The sequence below is a fragment of the Phyllostomus hastatus genome, unplaced genomic scaffold, assembly GCF_019186645.2.
Source record: "Phyllostomus hastatus isolate PE091 unplaced genomic scaffold, TTU_PhHast_1.1 phas_contig_150, whole genome shotgun sequence".
In the NCBI taxonomy this organism is placed as follows: Eukaryota; Metazoa; Chordata; class Mammalia; order Chiroptera; family Phyllostomidae; genus Phyllostomus; species Phyllostomus hastatus.
The window spans coordinates 29,821,045-29,841,090 of NW_025333611.1; the positions used below are offsets into that span (position 1 = coordinate 29,821,045).

Genomic DNA, 20,046 nt, shown 5'->3' on the forward strand with positions numbered 1-20,046 from the left:
TTGATTGGTTGCCTCTTGCGTGCCTCTCAACCAGAGACCTGGCCCACAACCCAGGCATGTGCCCTGACTAGGAATCCAACTGATGACTTTTCAGTTTGCAGGATGACACCCAATATACTGAACCACACCTGTCAGGGCCTTTGCTCATTTCTTAGTTGCATTATTAGTATTCTCTCTATTGAGTTGTATGAGTTTTTTATGTATTTTGGATATTAGCCCTTCATCAGATATATAATTGGCAGATATTCTTCTCCTCTTCAGTGGGTTGCCTTTTCATTTTGTTGATGTTTTCTCTTTGCTGTGCAGAAGCTTTTTAGTATAGATGTAGTCCCACTTACTTATTTTTGCTTTAGTTGTTTTTGTTGTCAAATTTAAAAAGTCATTTCCAAGACCTATGTTAAAGAGCTTAGCAATTATGTTTTCTTCTAGGAGTTACATAGTTTCAGGTCTAATGTTCAAGTTTTTAATCCATTTTGAGTCGATTTTGTGTGAGGTATATGATAGTGGTCCAGTTTCATTCTTTTGTATATGGTTGTCCAGTTTTCCCAACACCATTTATTGAAGAGACTGTCCTTTCCCTATTGTATATCTTGGCTCTGTCATCATAAATTAACTGACATACATGTGTGGGTTTATTTCTAGACTCTCTGTTCTTTTCCATTGAGCATTGTGTCTGTTTTTATGCCAATACCATAATGTTTTGATTGCTATGGTTTAGTAATACAGTTTGAAATCAAGGAGCATGGTGCCTCCAGCTTTGTTCTTTCTCAAAATTGTCTTGGCTCTTTGATATTTTTTGCTTCATACAAATTTTAAGGTTATCTGCATTATTTCTTTGAAAAATGCCATTGAAATTTTGATAGGGATTGCATTGAATCTGTTAGAGTGCTTTGGGGGGTATGGGCATTTTAATAGTATTGATTCTTTCAATCCATGAGCACGTAATATTTTTCCAATTTTTTCGTATCTTCAGGTTTCCTCCCTAATGTCTTGCTGTTTTCAATATACAGGCCTTTCACTTCCTTTGTTACGTTTATTCCCAAGTGTATTTTTTAGTCTGTGTGTTGCCAAAGTGGGCATGCCTAGGTATTTTTTGTGCAATTGTAAATGGGATAGTTTTCTTTTATTTCTCTTTATGATAGTTTGTTATTAGTGTATAGAAACACAACAGATTTGTGTATCCTGCAACTTTACTGAATTTATTAGTTCTAACAGAGGCAGGAAGTCTTCCAGACTCATTTTATGATGTCGATATTACTCTGACACCAAAACCAGACAAGGACACTACAAGAAAATAAAATTATAGGCTAATATTCCTGATGAACATAGATGCAAAAATACTCAACAAAATACTAGCAAACCAAATTCAGCAGTACATGAAAAAGGTCATTCACCATGATTAATTAGGATTAATTGGGATCCCTTGGATGCAAGAATGATTCAACACATGAAAATCAATCAATGTAATACAACACATTAACAAAATGAAGGATAAAAATCATAGGATCATCTCAATAGATGCAAAAAAAAGCATTTGACAAAATTCAACATTTATTTATGATAAAAACTCATATTAAAGTGAGTATAGAGAGAATGTACCTCAACATAATAAAACCCACATATGTGAAGCCCACAGCTAACATCATACTAAATGGTGAAAAGTTGAAAGCCTCTTCTCTAAGATCAGGAACGAGACAAGGATGCCCACTTCCACCACTTTTATTCAACGTAATATTGGAATTCCTAGCCAGAGCAATTAGGCAAGAAAAATAATTAAAAGGCATCCAAATTGGAAAGGAAGAGATAAAACTACAACTATTTACAGATAACTTGATGATATATATAGAAAACCCTAAAGATTCCATAAAAAAAACCTGTTAGAACTAATAAACAAATTCAGTAAAGTTGAACAATGCAAAATCAATACATAAAAATCTGTTTTGTTTCTCTTTACCTCACATTCAAGACAAGGACAATAGTCCCTTCTATAGTAAGGATTAAGTGAGAGGGGTACATGTAAAGTCTTGGGTCTTTACTGAATCTGGCCCAGAGTAAATAGACAGGGGATGGGAACTCTTATTTCTATTCAGGGGATGTTATCTTAAATCAAAGGAGATGAGGGATGTGAAACACTTTGCAAGCATTAAAGTGCAACACAAATGTGGTGGATGATTATTCTGTTGTACCTATCTACTCAGGGCATGGGTTCTTCTACTCTCAGAGGAAGAGTCCAGAGGGAAGCCAAGCATTACTCTGGATAAGGTGCTTTTCTGTTTACCTTTTGACGTTTTGGGGCTTCAAGGTCATTTTAAGTTTCTGCCTGTCTTCCTGGTCTAGGGACACTCTAAGCAGCTTATAGGTAGAGTCTTCTCATCAAGTGTCCAGGATCTGGGGGAAAGTTTTGGCAATACAGATGTGGGTGGGCCTTAATTTAGCTCTGGTTTTGCCTAATCCTTTGCCTGTTGGTAGTAGTTGTTACTGGAGTTTTTGGAAATGGTTTCAGGAGAGGCCCACAGCTGTGCTTCCTGGCATTAGGTACCCTGGCTAACTTCTTGACCTCAGAACCAAGGACTCAGAGAGGTGTAGTTTGGTAGCACTGGCATAAGCAATGCAAATAATAGCTGTTAATGGTTACTGAGTGCTTATTGTAGGCCAGGCTCTCTGCTAAGTGCTTTATTTACTTTCACATTGAAACCTAACAACCCTGGGAGGTAGGTATCCTTATTATCTCCCTGTTACAGATGAGAAAATTGAGACTTGTAAAGAAACTTGCCTAGGGTTATATTTCTGGTGAATATATTTGGGCTCTGGTCTGACTGATTCTAATGATGTGAGAGATCTTTTCATTGTTCTAAGTGGCCTTTGCATTTAGCTGTGCATTAGAATCACCTATAAAGTTAATTAAAATTCTTGCTCCTTGGGCCCTAACCCTCTCATTGTGAGATAGAGCCTGGCCCTGTAATGTTTTCATTTCCCCAGATTTATTGAGGTATAATTTACATAAAATAAAATTCACCCATTTTAAGTGTCTAGTTTGATGAAATGTAATAGTTGTATACAATTGTGTAAGTATCACCATAGTCAAGATACAAAACATTTCCATAACCCTAAGAGCTTACTGTGCCTTTTGATCCCCTGATTTCTACACTATTTATCAGCTGGGGAGATGTTTCTGCTGCTGCACAGCTGGGTATGAGACCACCGTACTGTGTTATGGTACCTGCAAATGTGGGGAACTGAAGTCCTAGAGGAGGATAAGAGCAGAGAAAAGACACTTAAAAGGAAGAATGAGACCTGGAGAGTATTATGCCAAGTAAAATAGGCCAGTCATAGAAAGTACCATATGATTTCACTTATATGTGGCATCTAATGAACAAAATAAACTAACAAATAAAATAGAAACACACTCGTAGATACAGAGAACAGACTGACAGCTGTCAGAAGACAGGGAGTAGAGGAGCTGGGTGAAAAAGGTAAAGGGATTAGGCAAAAAAAGCCCAAACAGCATGGTAAAAGGGTGTACCAGAGGGAAAAGGGGGTGGGGGAAGGTAGAAGAGGGTAAAGGGGAATAAATGATGAGGGAAGGAGACTTGACTTGGGGTGGTGAACACACAATACAATATACAGATGATGTGTTATAGAATTGTTCCCCTAAAACTTACGTAATTTTATTAACCAATGTCACTGCAATAAATTAAAAAAAAAAAAGAAGAATGAAAATCTATGCTCTACTGGCTACTTGAGGTGAGACAGACTGTGGAGAAGAGAACCTTCTAGACCAAATTCACTTAAATAATCACCAACTTTCTTCTAACATGGTTTCTTCCTGAGCTGCATAGAGATGAAGGATTCTGAACAAAGTTGATGTAGATGGCTGGGTAAATTGCTTTGGGATGGAGAATTGGGGCCTCTGGGCACTATTGATAAGCTGTGAAATGAGCCTTGGGTATAGCAAGGAGGGTTAGGAAGAGGGTAAGACACTACTGCTAGGCTTCAAGGATGGGACCTTTTCTTCCAGGCAGAACACGACTTTGGTTTTTTTGACTTCCCTCTACTGCAAGAATTCAGTAGCAACTCTTCTTAATTTGAAGTCCATTCAGTATGATTACCCTAGAGCCAACAGGTTTAGGTTGTAGCCCAGAGAACATTTGGATAATAAGGTAGAAAATGTAAACTATAGCTCAAACTATAGAGAAAATTTGTTAGGGTGGGAACTTTGTGGCAGCAGTGTGGAGACTTTAATTCTTGGCTCAGTTCTGGCCCTGATTTTACTAGATAGCCTTTTCTCGATAACCTTCCCTGCGTCACCTCTGTTCTGCATACTTCTTGTGGATAGAGTGAGTGGTGGATAATGTAGCGTGCAGGTGGTAGTAGTATGGTTTCAACGTATACATTGTGGTGATGGTTAGCATGGCAAAAGTAGACTGCAAAGAAAATTCTGTAAAGTTTTAAAGAACTTCTCAATAGTTGTATATTAGAACTGAGTATGTTCAGCCCTTGTGTATTTCCTTTCCCGGCATTTTTTTCCTTTATCTCTGGTTTGTTAGATGTGACATTTCCCCCCATTTCCTGTATGGAAATTGTGAATGAGGGTATGAAGTTATAAAAGAGAGACTCATCGTATTTTTATGTCATTTTTATGAATCACCCAGTTGTCTTCCTGGTGGATATCTGCACTTTGGCATGGATTCTGGGATTCAGTTTCCTTATTTGTGATGTTTGGTTACTCCTGGTTCATGTGATTTACCTCGAGAGGAAATATCTGGAGTAGAGCCATGAGACTGATTAGAGGAGGAAGGGGCAGAGAAAGATGCGAGAGGAGTATTGTTAAAGGAGGAAGTGGCGATAACAGGGCTGTGGTGTGCAAATAAGACCACCCAGGCCTCTTCTCATTTGAGAAAGAGTGAATTTGGGTAACAGCCTAATCTAACCCTTTTTCAAGGGCTAATCTATGAGGACACTAAGTTGTCGGGACATCATCTTCAAGAATAACATCCTAGCCGGTTTGAGTTCAACAGGCTGTATGAAGTTCAAGTTGCTCTTAGTTTATATTGCCTCAGTGTCCCTCCTCCCAAAGCCTTGGTTTCAGGGCTTTGTAGCAGTGCAGAAACTTAGCAGGCTAAAATTATAACAATAATAGGTTTCTTGAGCATCTCTCTTACTTTTCCTGAACCCCCCTGCAAAAAATTTGTAGAGTCCAATAAAATTTTCTTCCTAAAACAATGTCACAGATTGCTCTCATAAGAAAAATGGAACATTAAGACATTTTTCAGACTCATGATTTCAGAGCTGAAAAGGACTCTAGAGATTGTCTGGTCTCATCCTCTCTTATGGATGAGGTACTGAGGTACTGAGGTCCACAGTGAAGAAAAGAAAGCCACTCAGGTAGCTGGTGGTAGTATGGATCCTGAGAAGCACAGGGGTGATGCAGAGGGTCCCAGAGTAGAGATGCTCATGTATAATTTACTGGGGCATCAGGGAAGCTTCTAAACCCGTTTTTGTGCCTAATCAGTTATCAATGGTTGGTTGCGTCAATTACCTCTAAGTTTCTTGGTTGTGGCAGGGAGACAGGCTGGCCTCCTGCCTTCCCCAACATTATGTTTTAGAGTTAGCTTAGTCTGATTTGAGTCTCAGCAGGTGGTGATAAGAGGGTGTGAGATACTTAGGCTGGAGATGGGGAGTCAGTGGGAAACTTAGTGGTTAGACCCATAGATTAGTCAAATTTCAATACGACAGACTTTAGGAATATACTTTAGGTTTGTGCCATGAAACTTGGCCTCTTGCAGTAAAATAGGGTTTGTTTCCGTTTCACCTGTTTCTACTGATTTCCTTTTTAAATTTCTCTTTGCATTCTTCTCAGTTCTATTAGGCTCTTTCTTCCAACTACTCTCTATTTGACTCTGAGAGCTACTGTAGCTTTTGGGAGAAGGAACTAGAACATGAGCTGTGACCTAAAAGTCAATTTCTCCAGGTGGATAAACTCCTCTGCAAGCCACAGAGGGAGGGGCCTCCTCATTCCAGCAATCCAGCTAGGCTGACAGACTCCTAGCCTATGGGGGCAGGGGCGGAGGTGGGGGCCAGTATTTCTTGGGCTAGTGAGGAACTGCCTAAGCTTTTGCAGTCTAGGCAGAGGAGAGGGGAGCCTTTGGGGTGGGCAGGTCGCCTGGCCTGGGGATGCCTGGGCAGATGTGGAGGCAGCTGGAAAGGTGGCACAGCACTTGGGTCGCTGGAGCTGCGCTGTTCCTAGGAGACGGAGGAGCAGCAAGCCTGCGGGGGAGGGGGAGCAAGTGGGTTGCTGCTTTTAGCAGCTGAAAGGGCTGCAGGGAGCTCTGGGTAAGACATTTTCTGCGGCTGCTGCTTCTGCGGTACAAGCTGCCGCTAGTAAGTCAGAGGAAGGAGGATCGAGAGGGAGGAGGCTTCATTTGCAGCCATGCTGAATCACTGTTGCTGATCAGATCTCCTGCTGGTTGGCTGCGAGAACTGAGAACAGAGCTAGGATCTCTGGGTGCATGCACAGTTCAGCAGCTGCCATCCCCGCTGGGCCTCGCACAATGGAGGGTGAAAGGTATGTATTTACAAGTGTGTCTCGTGGCGTGTGTGTGTGTGTGTGTGTGTGTGTGTGTGTGTGAAGTGAATGTGAGCTCGTGTGGCAGCCAGCAGCTTTTGTGTGTGTGAGCTAGGCAGGGTTGGAAGACCTGGCCGCTGATGGATCCCAGCGGGAGGCCGAATAGACCAGGGAAGCTCCTTTCTCCAGAGATCTAGCTTAGCAAAGGCAGGTCGGGTTTGTTGGGCAGCAGAGCACCCTGAAAGCCGGGACTTCCTGGCTGGTGTTTGGGAATAGTTTCAGCATGGGCTGACTCAGAATTGCCTTTTTCAAGCTGTTTCAAGGAGGCATTTCCCTTTCCTGGCTACTTTCCCGGGGTGTTTTTTCTTTGGTGGGTGTTTTTTTGATGTCATAGCAGGGCTGGCGTGGCATAGAGTGATTGCGTTTTCACACTGAGGTGCTCAGATCTTCAGCAACCGTGCCATGCTGATGTCTTTCCTGAAAGTGTGTGTGTGCAAGCATGTGCGTGTGTGCCTGCATATGCACACAAGTTCAGGTAAGAAGGAGAGAAGCCTGTCAGATGACACTTGCTCTGATCTGACTTTCATTTGCATTGAAAAGTTTATAAGTGATGTTGGAAGGTGTGTGCTAAAGAGGAACTCTTGCTTCTCCCTCCAGGGGTTTCTTATGACATACGAATCGGCAGAAGGGAATTTAAGTATTTCTTTTGAGCTGTATCTTACTAGCAGGGGTTTATTTCCTGTTAGGCACACACATGTAAATTTTCAACTATTACACGAGGATCTGATTCTTTCATTGTGAAGGTGCTCGGTGCAGTGCAGGGGTGGGTCATTCTTCTGTGTGCTAAACATCTCATGTTGTGCCAGCCTCTTCATTCTGTGGGTCTGCAGCTGGTAGAGAACAAGGCTTGCCATTTCCCTCTAGGTGTGAAGACAGGAGGGAGGGGTCAGACCTTAGAAGTGCACCACTGAAGGGAGGACTGATGTTTTGTGTTGCCAGTGTGATGCAGATGGGAACTGGCTGGTTAAATGATAACAGGTTTAATTAACTAAGTCAACACTCTCTGGAGAGTATCTGAATAAAACACTTTTTTTTGTACAGTTTGTCCCTGCTCTTGCATCTTATGGTGCAGAGTGATATCATTAAACATATCTAGACCTCATCAGAATTGGCATGATTGTTGGGTGTCCTCTTGTCTGAATCACTTGCTGATCACATTTCCTGCCAGTTGGCTGTGAGGACCGAGAACAGTGCTAGGATCTCTGGGTGCATGCACAGTTCAGTAGCTGCCATCCCCACTGGGCCTCGCACAGTGGAGGCCCCAGGGACTGTGTTTCTTGATGTGACTTCTGTAGGAAGAGTCTGGGACTTACTTACTTATTTATTTATCCTCACCTGAGGACATGGTTATTGATATTAGATAGAGGGAAAGGGAGGGGGAGAGGGAGAAAAACAGATAAGATAGAAAAAGGTCAATTGGTTGCCTCTCATATGTACCCCCGCACTGGGGACTGAACCCACAACCTAGGTATGTGCCCTGACCAGTAACTGAACCCCTGACCTTTCGGTTTATGGGATGACACTCCATCCAACTGAGCCACATCAGCCAGGGCAGGAAGAGTCTGGGACTTTTTAGACGGAGTATGCTGCTTGTACAGCCTCTCCCTGGGTGATCTTCTGCAGTGGAAGCTTAGTGTTGGACTCCATGTGACCTGTTTCCTAGACTTGGGGCAGAGGTGGGCAGGGTCCTCAATTTCCTTTTAGCATGGTATCTAGCAGAAGGGTAGGGGTGATGTGAATGGAGGATTATAAATTCTGGACCAGGCCTATTTTCTTGACCCATGATATAATGGGGCTGAAAGGTCCAAGTGAAACTAGCAGCAGCAAATCGAAGTGCTGCTTCCCAAGCATTTTTAGGAACCTAATGTGTTCCCAGTACTGTACTCAGAAATGTAATGAGTCCATGCCCTCAAGGAGCTCTCTTGTTCTTCAATACTCAGGTGCCTTTCAGCTGGTATGACCGATTTCTTTTGCTTTGTAAAGACCATTTTTGCATGTGTGGGTTTTTTTTTTCTTTTCCCTTATTGGAGATAGAGAGTAGGTAAGAAATCCAAACTGAGCAGCTTCAACATTCACCAGGTCACCCAGCTCACTACATTTTGTTTCTACTGCAGGTCCAGCTTACTATGCCAGGCATTCGTCTTCTGAATTCTGGCTCCACGCTCCATTTCTACCGCTCACCCAGACCCCGCCCAGGGATCTGTGGGTCTCTCATGATAGCTCATCCTGTACACCGTTCTGCCCAGCCTCAGATCACTTATCTTCCAGAGTTCCTTTTGCCTGGAATGCCTTTCTCTCCCTTTTTCCTAAAAGGTTTAAAATTCCACTTTATGTGGGAAACCTCAGCTTTTCAAGTCCCAGCTGATGTTTTCTAAATTTCAAGACCTCTGGGTTGTATCTTATAGTTGGCTACTGAATAATAATTCCAACCACCAGACTTTTTCTGCTGTTTTTTTACATATTTTATAAGTCCCCAAACTTGGAGATAGGTCCTCAAGGGCAAGGATGGTGCCTATGCCTCTGGATAGTGCTCACTTACTACTCTGTGACTGTGTGCATAGTAGGTCCTGGATAGTTGTTTGCTGATCAGTTGATAACTCTTGTGGAAAACTCTGATAACTGAAAAGAAAATTGTTTAGAGAGGAGATTGAAACCTTTGGTCAATAGCTTCATCCTTGGATATCGGCCTTATTATCTCAGTATGGATAATTGACCCTATGGAATGCTTTGAGGTGGGGGGGGGAAGTAGTCTTGTTTTACAAGTTCCTTGAGAAACCCAGGGCCAGGGAAGCCCAGTGATTGGTCGAGGATCACATGTCAAACCTCCAGAGACTGGAAGAATCCTGAATCTGGGGCTTGTTCCACACTTAACCTGATGAAGCTTAATTGGGGCTGTTTTTAAGCATTAAACATTTTCAGCCAAGAGATTTTTAATGAACAATTTTCTTTGCCATGAGGGTATGAAAATAACTTCTACCTTTCAAGGCTATTAATTGAAAGCATGGGCTGTGGAGTGAGTCCTTGCAGTAGATCTGTTTCATAAACTGTGTGACCTTGAGAGTGTCACAGTTTTTCAGAAATAATTTTTCTTTTTGGTGCAAAAGGAGTAATAGTATCTATACCTCATGGAGTTGTTGTGAAGATCAAATGAGACAATGTGTATAAAGCGCTTAGTGAAGTTTTTCTGGCACAGAGTAAATGCTGAGGACATGGTGGGTGGTGATATCACTGGTATTTGTTCATTTTTTATACCCTGTGACTCTACTGGGGTACTAACAGCTTATTTTAGGGCCTTCCGATATTAATGATCTGAAGCAGATTATGTGGGACCATTCCCGTGAGAAAATTAGGCAGAGCTTATCAGGCCATCATCTTGCTTCTACCTGAACTATCTCCTCATAGTAAGATACAGGGCTTGGATTTCCTCTTCTCAGTTTCACCAAGAACTATCTCAGTCCTCTTTTTTGTAGACACCTTGAGGCATCTAGAGACCTTAGTGGTTTGGAACCATGAACTGGATTCACCTTTGTTGTGCTTTGCAAGCTCTCCAGCTCTGCGGGACCTTCTGAAGCTGTTCTTCATCTCTCTCTGTGAAGAATCAATGTGACTTGGTCTGTCAGAGGAAGATGAGTCTGTCTTCTGTTTTGCAAAGAAAATGCTCTCAGCTACTAGTGAGAGCAAGATGGCAGTTGCTCTTGCTATTGCGATTTTATTTCAGTTTTGGAAATCAGACTTGTGGATAGATTAAAATAAACTTCTAACTTATATGAGGTTAACCTAGAGTAGTCAAATTCATAGAGACAGAAAGTACAGTGGTGATTGTCAGTGGCTGGGGATAGGGAGGAATGGGCAGTTATGGTTTAATGAGCACAGAGTTGCAGTTGGGGAAAGTGAGAACTGTTCTGGGGACGGATGGTGGTGATGGTTGCACAACGACATAAATGTACTTGATGCTACTGAAATGTACACTTACAGATGATTGAATAGTAAATTTCGAAACTACAAGGAGGCTGGACTTTGGGGAGCTTTGGAACTGGGAGAAGGTTATCTTCTGCCTTTGATCCAGGAACAGATAGATCATTTTCTGAGAAGACATGACTTAGAAAGTTGATGATCTCTAAATGTTGAGTTTTGGAGTGCCAGGGAAAATGCTGGCAAAACCCAGGCAGGAACAAGTATGGAGTACGGTGCTCCAGCCTTTTCTCTCTTTCCACAGCACCTTGCTGAGTCCCTTCCCACCCCATGAGTCATGAATAGAAACTTTTAAAGAAACTTTCAAAGAAATTTTTGGCCGTAGCTGCTGCCTGAAGCAGATGTGCATTTCATCCATGATAATTGAAATCAAATTTTCCATTTTGGAAATGCTTTTAAGAAGAGTAAGTTTTTCAACTGCAAAAACACAAAGTCAGTGAAAGAAACCACTTAATTTCCCCATATCCAGATTTGGGTTTTTAGGATCTTGCTTGCTAGGTTTTAGATTGTTATTTCAGATCCGGACAAGAACATTTTTGGATAAGTTTTCTAAAGGAAGTTTTTTATTTGATGAAATTTGCCATTGTAGAACTGACCTAATTTTTTTCAGTTGCTAGATGAACCCTAAAACTAGGTTAGACTGAAAAGAGCATCAATAAATTATATAAAAAATGACTTGAATGTGCTTTGTTCTCAGATTTTTTTCCTATTAAATAAGTTAAGTGGTTCTCAAGCTAGATACCTGTAACTTTTTATAATTTATAACAATTTTTAGAGGCTTAGCACAATTTTCTTGGACGTCTCTTTTTAACTTATTGAAAGTTTATTGTAGCCTCTATCAAAACCACACACAGAGCATCTCAGTTTTCCTATTCAAACCAAGTACAAGGTTGGCTTCCAAAATACCACATAACAAGGGGTGTGTTTTCTTTTAGTCTTTCTCTTTTCTTGTTTAATTCTGCCTAAATTCTTTTATGTTTTGCACTTTTACACAGCCCACTTTTTTTCCCCTGGGTTTTGAAGGAAGTGGTCTGTGAATTGGACTCATAGGAATGTGATTAGTAACATACCTGTTCTAGATAGAGCTTGTTTATGAAGGAGCACATTACAAGAATGGCAGCAGCTGCTGGTCAGCTTTGATGAATCATGATGGGCTTGTGTGAAAATTCCAGATTCAATACAGCGAGTAATACTGACTCCGGTAAGCGCTGCAGTTTCCCAGGCAGTGGAGGGAAGTAGTGCTGTGTCACAGGTGCTAGAGGGTTCAGTCTTTTCTCGTCTAGCCTGGTCTGGCCACACAATGAAGAACCTCAGAGTAGGACATAAGAAATGAGCCCCTGTGGCCTGATAGGCTGTGTACATTGTCCCAAGTCAGTGGACAATCCTATTAAGAGCAGGGACCCTGGAGTCAGATAGACCTGGATTTGAGTGTCACTTCTATACTTAGTAGTTATATGGGGCTTTTAAGTAAGCTATATCTCAGTGTCTCAGGAGATAATAGCACCTTACTCGTAGGGTTGTTCTAAAGATAAAATGAGATAAAGGAGGTAAAGTGCTTTTTCATGTCATTGGCTTTTGGTTATTATTAACAGTTATTAACTGTTACCTAGGAGCTGTTGCTTCCTGATGCTTGTCTTCCATGCGTTCATGTGGGCCGTTGTAGGGAATCAGCCTGGTGCTATGAACCAAGGGGGCACCACTGAAAGAGTATGAAGAATGTAGGACTTTATAGAAGCCTCTGTGTAGGTGGTATTGCCTGATGACAGGACTGCTGCAAGTCCTGAATCCTGGTGCCTGGACATCTTCGAGTGCCAGGTCCTTCATTAATCCAGAAGGGAAAATATAAATAAGGTCATTGACCTTGAACTTTAGGATTGGGATACATGCTAGATCTGCAGTTTGCCCAGAGTCCTGTAAGTTCCAAAATCCTATCTTGTCAGCATCCTAATGTTGCCCAGACTTGGAGAAGCTGGGTCAAACTGATGACCTCATACCTGAAGTACAACTGTCAGAGTGGCAATTTGTTAATTTGCCGTGAAAACTATTACTGGCAAGATGCTCCTGAGGGCTTGTCACCACTTTCTTGCTTCCTGAAGGAGAACCGTGGGGGAGACTAAATTGATAAAAAAGTTGCATCGTAAAGTAGGGACTGAGTTACTGCAAGTGAGTATTTACAGGCTTCAAGCTTCACAACAGGGATCTGACCTGAGGCTGAACCAAATGACTATGTCTGTTAATTAAATAATTTTTTTTCCTGAATAGTGTGGGATGAGCATGACCAAGGTCCTTTCTCTTTCTGATTCTTGTTTTTTGCTTTCTCTTTCTAAAGGATACTACTTTTTTTTTTAGTATATGTGCTGCCGAAGTGAGCACTAAAGGATACTACTTTTTTTGATGAGGGATTTTTAATGCATTTGGTATAGTTTTATTCCAACTGAGTTGTTTTTTTTCATCTTTGGGTGACTTTGCCCTTTTTCTCTCTCATCTGTAGTTCGAGCATAATGTGCCTGGGCTCTGTGTATCACCTAGTATTGGTGCACCCTGCCCAAACTTTATTTGCATCTCTTGAAGCCTTTTAGAGGCAATGCAGTTCATAGCTCTCAGGAGCATTTCTAAGACTTCCCTTTCCTCTCCTCCTCTTTCTCTCACACCCTGGATACTCGAAGTTCCTCATCTGACAGGCTCTCCCTGCCCGGCCCGCCCCAGACACTTCTGCATGGTCAGCCTGCTCACAGGCTTTTCTGTTTCCTACTTTGCTAACATGCTTTCGAATGCCTTTTCCTTTCCAGTCATTGCCAGAATTTTCCTCAGCGATGGAAAGAGCCTAAGAACTGACACTGTAAGCAGCAATAGCAACCCATCTTGCTGCCTTCCCTCATCTCTGGTTGATGCTGGCTTTCTCTGGCCCCATCCTTCTGATGCAGGGAACTGGACTGGCTCAGAAAGAATTCCCTAAATACTGCATGGGGAAGGCAGGAGGGGAAGCTGAGAGGGACAAAACCATAATTACTTTAATAAGGGGAAGTGAAGATAGATAGAGTAGTTGGTGGTTATTCCTTTACTTACCCATCCATTCGCTTACTCAATAATCATTTATTGAGTGTCTGTCATGTGCCAGAGGCTAAGAATAGAGAGGGAAATAAGACACCGTCCTGTTCCTCATGGAGCTCAAAGTCTAGGGTGGGCAGTGGTGTGCTGGAGACAATAATCACCCACTTACTTGCAAGAGATGTTTATTAAATTTTTAGGAATTTTGTGAGTCAGTTTTTAAATACAGCTCTTATTAAAAATTAAATTATGTAACAATTATTAAAAACAAGTGTAACGAATATTCAAAACTCATCACTTTCTAATTATTCTGTTATGATCTGTGTCTCTTAGATTATGCCTCTTGTGCCTGTGTAGTGGAAATGCTATATGGTGATGTAGTGATGTGCTGCAGCACATTTCTTCCCAACTCCATATAGTCAAGTGACTGCTGTGTTGGTATCTTGAAATATGCTGTGGTGGGAGTATTTACATTGGGGAAATTGGCAAATGTTAAAAATCAGGGCTCCCTTCCTTGGCAAACAACTGTTAAACATTTACCAGCACACACTCTGTGGGGGAGACAGAGAAGTAAGAGGTTAATTGCATTGTTATACAGAGGGAAGCACAGAGTCCTGTGGGAATGCAGGAGAAGGGAAATTAATCTAGTGGGTAACAGAGGGTAAAAAGGAAGACTTACAGCAAGAGGCCTGAAGGGCTAATAGGAATGAGCTAGATGTCTGGGGGAATGGGTGGGGATAAGGCAAAAGATTCTGGTGTATTTAGGCAATTGCAAGTAATTTAGTTCTATAGTAACAAGATGTCTTCAGGGCAGCGACAGGATTATGATGGGCCAGGCTAGGTCTCTGAGATTTATTCTGAATGCAGCGAGGAGCCACATTCCATGCTCACACTGACATTGTGTGAGAATCACTGTGGATTCTGAGAGGTTATTGTAGTAATCCAGGCAGGAGGTCATGATGGCTTAGACTGAGGTTGTTGTGGCAGTGACTATGAGAAGGTAATGGAGTGGAGAGATATTAAAGGAACATAGGTTTGATAGGACTTACAGCTGTATGTGAAGGGAGGGAGAGAGAGAGAGATTGAGAGAGTGAGAGTGAAAGAGAGAGAAAGAGAGAGAGAGAAAGAGAGAGTATATCAAGGATGATATCTGAATTTTTGCTTTGGATAGGTGAGTGGGTGGTTGGTTATGCCTTGGAGACAGAGAATACAGGAAGAAGAGTAGGCTCAAAGGAGGGTGGAGAGCATCAGTTTTGGATATGTGGAGTATGACTTACTGTGAAAATCTAAGTTTGGGGGGTTAAAACATTGAACATGCGGGTCTGGAATTTAGAGCACAGGGGAGGGCAGGAAAAAAGGCTGTGGGAGGTGGTGTGCCATGGGAAGGGCTTCTAATATTTGGCATGTATATATTTTTACTTGTAAACTCTACAATTAATATTTTATGTATATTGATTTGTAGTTTAACTCTGAAGGCCAAATCTACTTTGGTTTTTAAATTTTTTAAATAGTTTATTTTTATTATATTTTTTTCCATTACCTTTTCTTACTCTTTATACCCTCTCTACCTCCACCCACTCCCTCCCCACTTTGGGGGAAATTGCAATCACCACACTATTTTGTTAGGGTTGGAGGCAGTAGTTGGGGCAGACTATCCTACTCTGCTCTAGTACCAATTGTAAGGATAATTGGAAGGTTTTCAGGTCAGAGTTCAATGATGACAAATATGTAATAAGGGCCAACTGTGGGCATAGCCTTATGCTGGGCAGGCCAGGCCATTCAAAGAGTCCTTGGATACATTGTCTTGCTCCCAGGTGTGTCAAACCCAGTATGAGGGAGGTGGGTGGTTAGATGGGTACCGTGAAAAGGTAAACACGGGGCAGTATTTTATGTGCCACTTGAGTTATAAGCCAGAAATACCATTGGAATTTCGGAAAGGCAGAGACCGCTTAGGACTGAAGTATTCAGAGGGCTTCACAGAGGAGGCAAAGCTTAACTGGTTTTAGAAGAATGGGTGTTTAGAGTATGGGAAGGGAGAATCTGTCTGTAGTAGATAGTTCATCTGCTCAGTATGGAAGTACCCAGTAAAAATTTAAATAAGTGAGAGGAAAGGCCAGCATTTATATTCAGTCCAGGCCAAGGAGGGCTTTGGATAATAAGCAAAAATCATGTCTTTATCATGTAGGCTGATGATTTTTTCAGCTTTCTAGCTACAGAGTCCTTTGAAAGGACATCTTACATGGACACCCAGTATGCAGAACAAGTAGAAGCAGAGGGCTGTGACTGAGCCTCCAGCTTATAACCTTTACGGACCCTGAAGAGATGTATGGGCAGTGAGAATCTCAATGATGTGATCAGAGTGACCTTTTAGAAGGATCAGTTTACTAGTGGAAGTATTTGGAGGGAGAGCATCTAGAATGGAGAACAGCAGGTGAGAGGCCAAGGAAAAAGAGAAGCAGAGAGCCCAGGAAGGAAGGGCCAGTCATGTTCATTGTTGTTGTGGCTATGGATCTTGACTATCTCATATGTATGACTTCTTGCATAGCATCAGTGAGAGTCTGAATTATTTCTGAGCCAACTTCCAGTCCCCTTTCTGTAGGCTGTTGTTGGCATTTTTACCTACTGGGCTAGAGGAATTACTACACTGGGTTTACCATGGCACAGTGGTGGTTCATATAAGTATGTTTAATAATAACAGGACAGTGTGTGAAATTAATTAAACTTCTGGGCCAGATATGTGGTAGTTTGACAAAATTGACTAGTTTGATGTGTTTTGATTCTGTGGGGAGAAATTGCTTTGATAATTATTTCTGTATAATTCTATAGGAAAGAATTCTATAAGGATTCTGGCTGGCCCATATGTCTCACCACATCTATTATTTTTGACCCATTTGAATCTTAACTATGGCTCAACTTGAAAGCTGCTGCAACTCTGTGGACAGCTGAGCATGGATGAAGGCTCCATTGTTCAGCAGCCAGAGCTTCAGATATGGTGGAAGGGCCACATATAAGTTAACATTGACTGTGGACAAAACTGATAGGCCTCTTGCCAGATCATGAAACTCTGAAGACTGAATCACCTTAGTCGGGCTGGGTGAGAGTTCTTGAAACCTGGCATGGTTTTAATAGGGGCTAAGGCTGGTGGGTTGAAACTGGAGCCAGTTCTTTAGTCTTGGGAGAAATCAACTGCTTTGTGCTTAGAGTAAGGGCATATACTGATAAATGCTTTTCAGCAGAAAACATCCTGGGGCTTCCCTGATGGGTCTAGCTCAGTTGGTTGGGTGTCCTCCTACAAAGCAAAAGTTGCTGGTTCCATTTCTGGTTGGGCACATGCCTGGGCTGTGGGTTTCATCCCTGGAGAGAGGCAACTGATTGATGTTCCTCTCTTGCATTGACATGTCTCCCTCTCTATTTCCCTCCCTTTTCCTCTCTCTAAAATAAATATAAAATCTTGTGGCTGAGTCTGCCTAGAGGTGTGTGTGATTTTGGCTGGGTGTGGATAGGGTGAAAAGTATGTCTTAGACCTTGAAATTTGGTAAGAGAAGAGAATATACCTCAGTATGGTCTGTGTTTCACAGGTGGGGAGGGGAATATACCAGCCTTGTCTGGTATCAAGAACTGAGTCTGCTGGGGATTGGGTCTTCAGAGAGTGGGACTGGGCTATCTGTTGGGGATTAGCTAGTGAAGATCTGACATGAATGGAAGGAGAAAGGTGTAGGAGAGGGAATGGTGGGATCTAGCAACGCTGTGTCTGAGTGTGTGATCCTAGGCTGAGGCATGTATATGTGTGTGTGTGTGCATATATGTATGTACTATATTGCTGGAGGGTGTAGGCTGTAGTGTAAATAATTTGGGCTGATTCAAGTCAAGGACACCTGAGCTCAGATCCCATCTCTGACATTATCTGTGACCTGGTACAAGATTCTTAACTTCCCTGAGTCCTCAGATCCTCTCTTTTCTTAACTTCCTGCTCCCTGGAAGGCCAGTGGGTTACCAGGAAGCTTGCATCTTTCAGAAATGAGAGACCTCACTCCACATTTCCTGTCTTCACAGCCAAGCAGAGCCAGGGATGACAGAGATCTTGGGCTCCTTCTGATGTCGTCTTTCCTTCGCATCAAGGGTGGAAAGGGCTCTGAATAGAATGGGGAAACCAGATGTCCCTTCCTTACCCAGCCCTGTAGTCATCAAGTTGTTCTTTCAGGGAGGCTTTAGTGTAAATTGCATTTTGAACTTTAATCCTCTGATAATATACAATCTATTTTATGTTTGAGACCATTTGGTAAGCACAACATTATATTAACAGGGATGTATCACATTATTGGGCCATTCTGGAAGGCTGGAAATTATAAAAAACAACAAGGAGGAGCAAGCCATCCCAGCTGCTAGTCACATTGGAGATTGTTGTCAGTGCTTCCAAAATGGCTCTTTTTGGTCTACATCTATTCTATGTATGTGAAATGGAACTGACAATGTTTGTTCACTGGGCTTTTATGAGCACTCATCTTATTAGTTCCCTGTTAAAAACCTTCAGTGGTTCCCTGATTGATACCAAATTATATTGTCTCTTCCTGGCTTTTAAGTCTCTCTACAATTTGAAGACAACATTTATAATGAATATATGAGCAATGTTCTATGGTTTCTAGATTTATCCCAGGGATAAAGCATGGTTTAGTATTAGAAAATGTGTTAGTATTATTTACCACATTAAAAGAATAAGGGGGAAAATCCATATGATCATCTCATTAGATTCATAAAAATATTTGATAAAATTCAGCATAACTTTATGATTAAAAAATATACAAGGGAATTTCCTTAATTTGATTAAGAAAGGGCATCTAGCCCTGGCTGGTGTAGCTCAGTGGATTGAGCGTGGGCTGCGAACCAAAATGTCGCAGGTTCAATTCCCAGTCAGGCCACATACCTGGGTTGCAGGCCACGGCCCCCAGCAACCGCACATTGATGTTTCTCTCTCTCTCTTTCTCCTTACTTTCCCTCTCTAAAAATAAATAAATAAATAAATAAAATCTTTAAAAAAAAGAATGTAATTGATGAAAAAAAAGAGAAAGGGCATCTACAAAAATCATACAGCGAACACATACAATGGGGAAGCATTAGAAACATCTTTAAAATCAGAAGGATGACAAGAATATTCATTAGTATACTTAGCCCGTGTAGAATTTCTTTCAAAAAGAAGTTAGAGCCCAAAGAATTAGAAAAGAAGGAAAACAACTCTTGCATTATATGCAGGTAATATGATTGTTTATATAGAACACCTAATAAAACTTTTGACAAATAGTTAGAAATAATAGGAACATTTGTAGGTGGCTGGATATAAGATCAGTTTGCAATAATCAGTTGCATTTTATAAACCATTATAATCAGACAATATAATTTTAAAGATAATAAAGATACCATTATTAAAAATACCATTAAAGATACCATTATTAAAAATTATTAATAAAGCTATTATTAAATATACCATGTCCATTATAAAATGGCAACAAAAACCATAAAGTACTTAATCATATATGTGTAAGATCCTCATACAGAAAAATATAAAAATTTGAGTCACAATAAAGAGGACCTAAATAAATGGAAAAATATTTTATATTCATGGATAGGAAGACATATTATCAGAAAGGTGTCAGTTCTATTCAAATTGATCTATGCATTCAGTGCAGTTTCTTTCCAGATCCCATCATAGTCTTTCATGGAACTTGACAAGCTGATGCTGAAATTTGTGTGAAAGAGTAAAGAGACTGAAACAGTCAACACATCTGAAAAGTAGTAATAGGACTGGGGACTTGTTCTGTCAGGTATCAGGCCTTATTATGAAGTTGCAGAAAGTGTGTTACTGGTACAGAGACAGATAAACAGACTAATGGAATAGGTTAGAGTGTCCAGAAATAGATTCCTGTATATTTGGAACTTTAATATATGACCTAAGGTGGCATGATAGATGAGTAGGAAAAATAAGAAGTATTCAATAAGTGGAACTTAGGTGAAAAAAATAGATTCCTGTTTCACATCATGACACAAAAATCAACATAAGCTAAAATAAGGGATTAAATATAAAAGATAGTAGTATAAAATAAAAAAATATCTTCCTGGCCTTGGAGTAGGGAAGGACACTAACTATAAAACAAGCTATGCTTGTGGGGTTTCTTATATGAAGTTTTTCATCTTTATTGGGTACTCCCACTTCCTGATCACAGTTTCAATTTTGAGATTTTCTTTATTTCTTTACACACGTAGCTCTAATCATCTGCCTTTGTGCACCTCTTTATAGTTATTGTCTTGTGCTTGGCTAAGTTCTTTGTACTTGGATACACAGTCCCACAGTTCAGACATCCATGGCTTACATTTGCTGCACTGAAGGAAGGAAGCCGAAGGGGTCTGGC

General features: G+C 41.2%; 1 protein-coding gene across 5 annotated transcripts in view; it reads left to right on the plus strand.

Annotated features, from left to right (window-relative positions):
- Window positions 1–6,113: 6,113 nt before the first annotated feature.
- Window positions 6,114–20,046, plus strand: part of KLHL3 (kelch like family member 3) — a 114,559-nt gene continuing 100,626 nt past the window's right edge. For 3 of the 5 annotated variants that reach the window (XM_045826381.1, XM_045826400.1, XM_045826418.1), the window contains exon 1: window positions 6,114–6,565. In XM_045826381.1, the coding sequence (XP_045682337.1) occupies window positions 6,510–6,565 (56 nt within the window). In that variant the 5' untranslated portion in view covers window positions 6,114–6,509. Of the gene's footprint in view, window positions 6,566–7,051; window positions 7,101–20,046 lie in introns of those variants that run through there. The other 2 variants (XM_045826390.1, XM_045826409.1) reach the window with 1 other exon arrangement.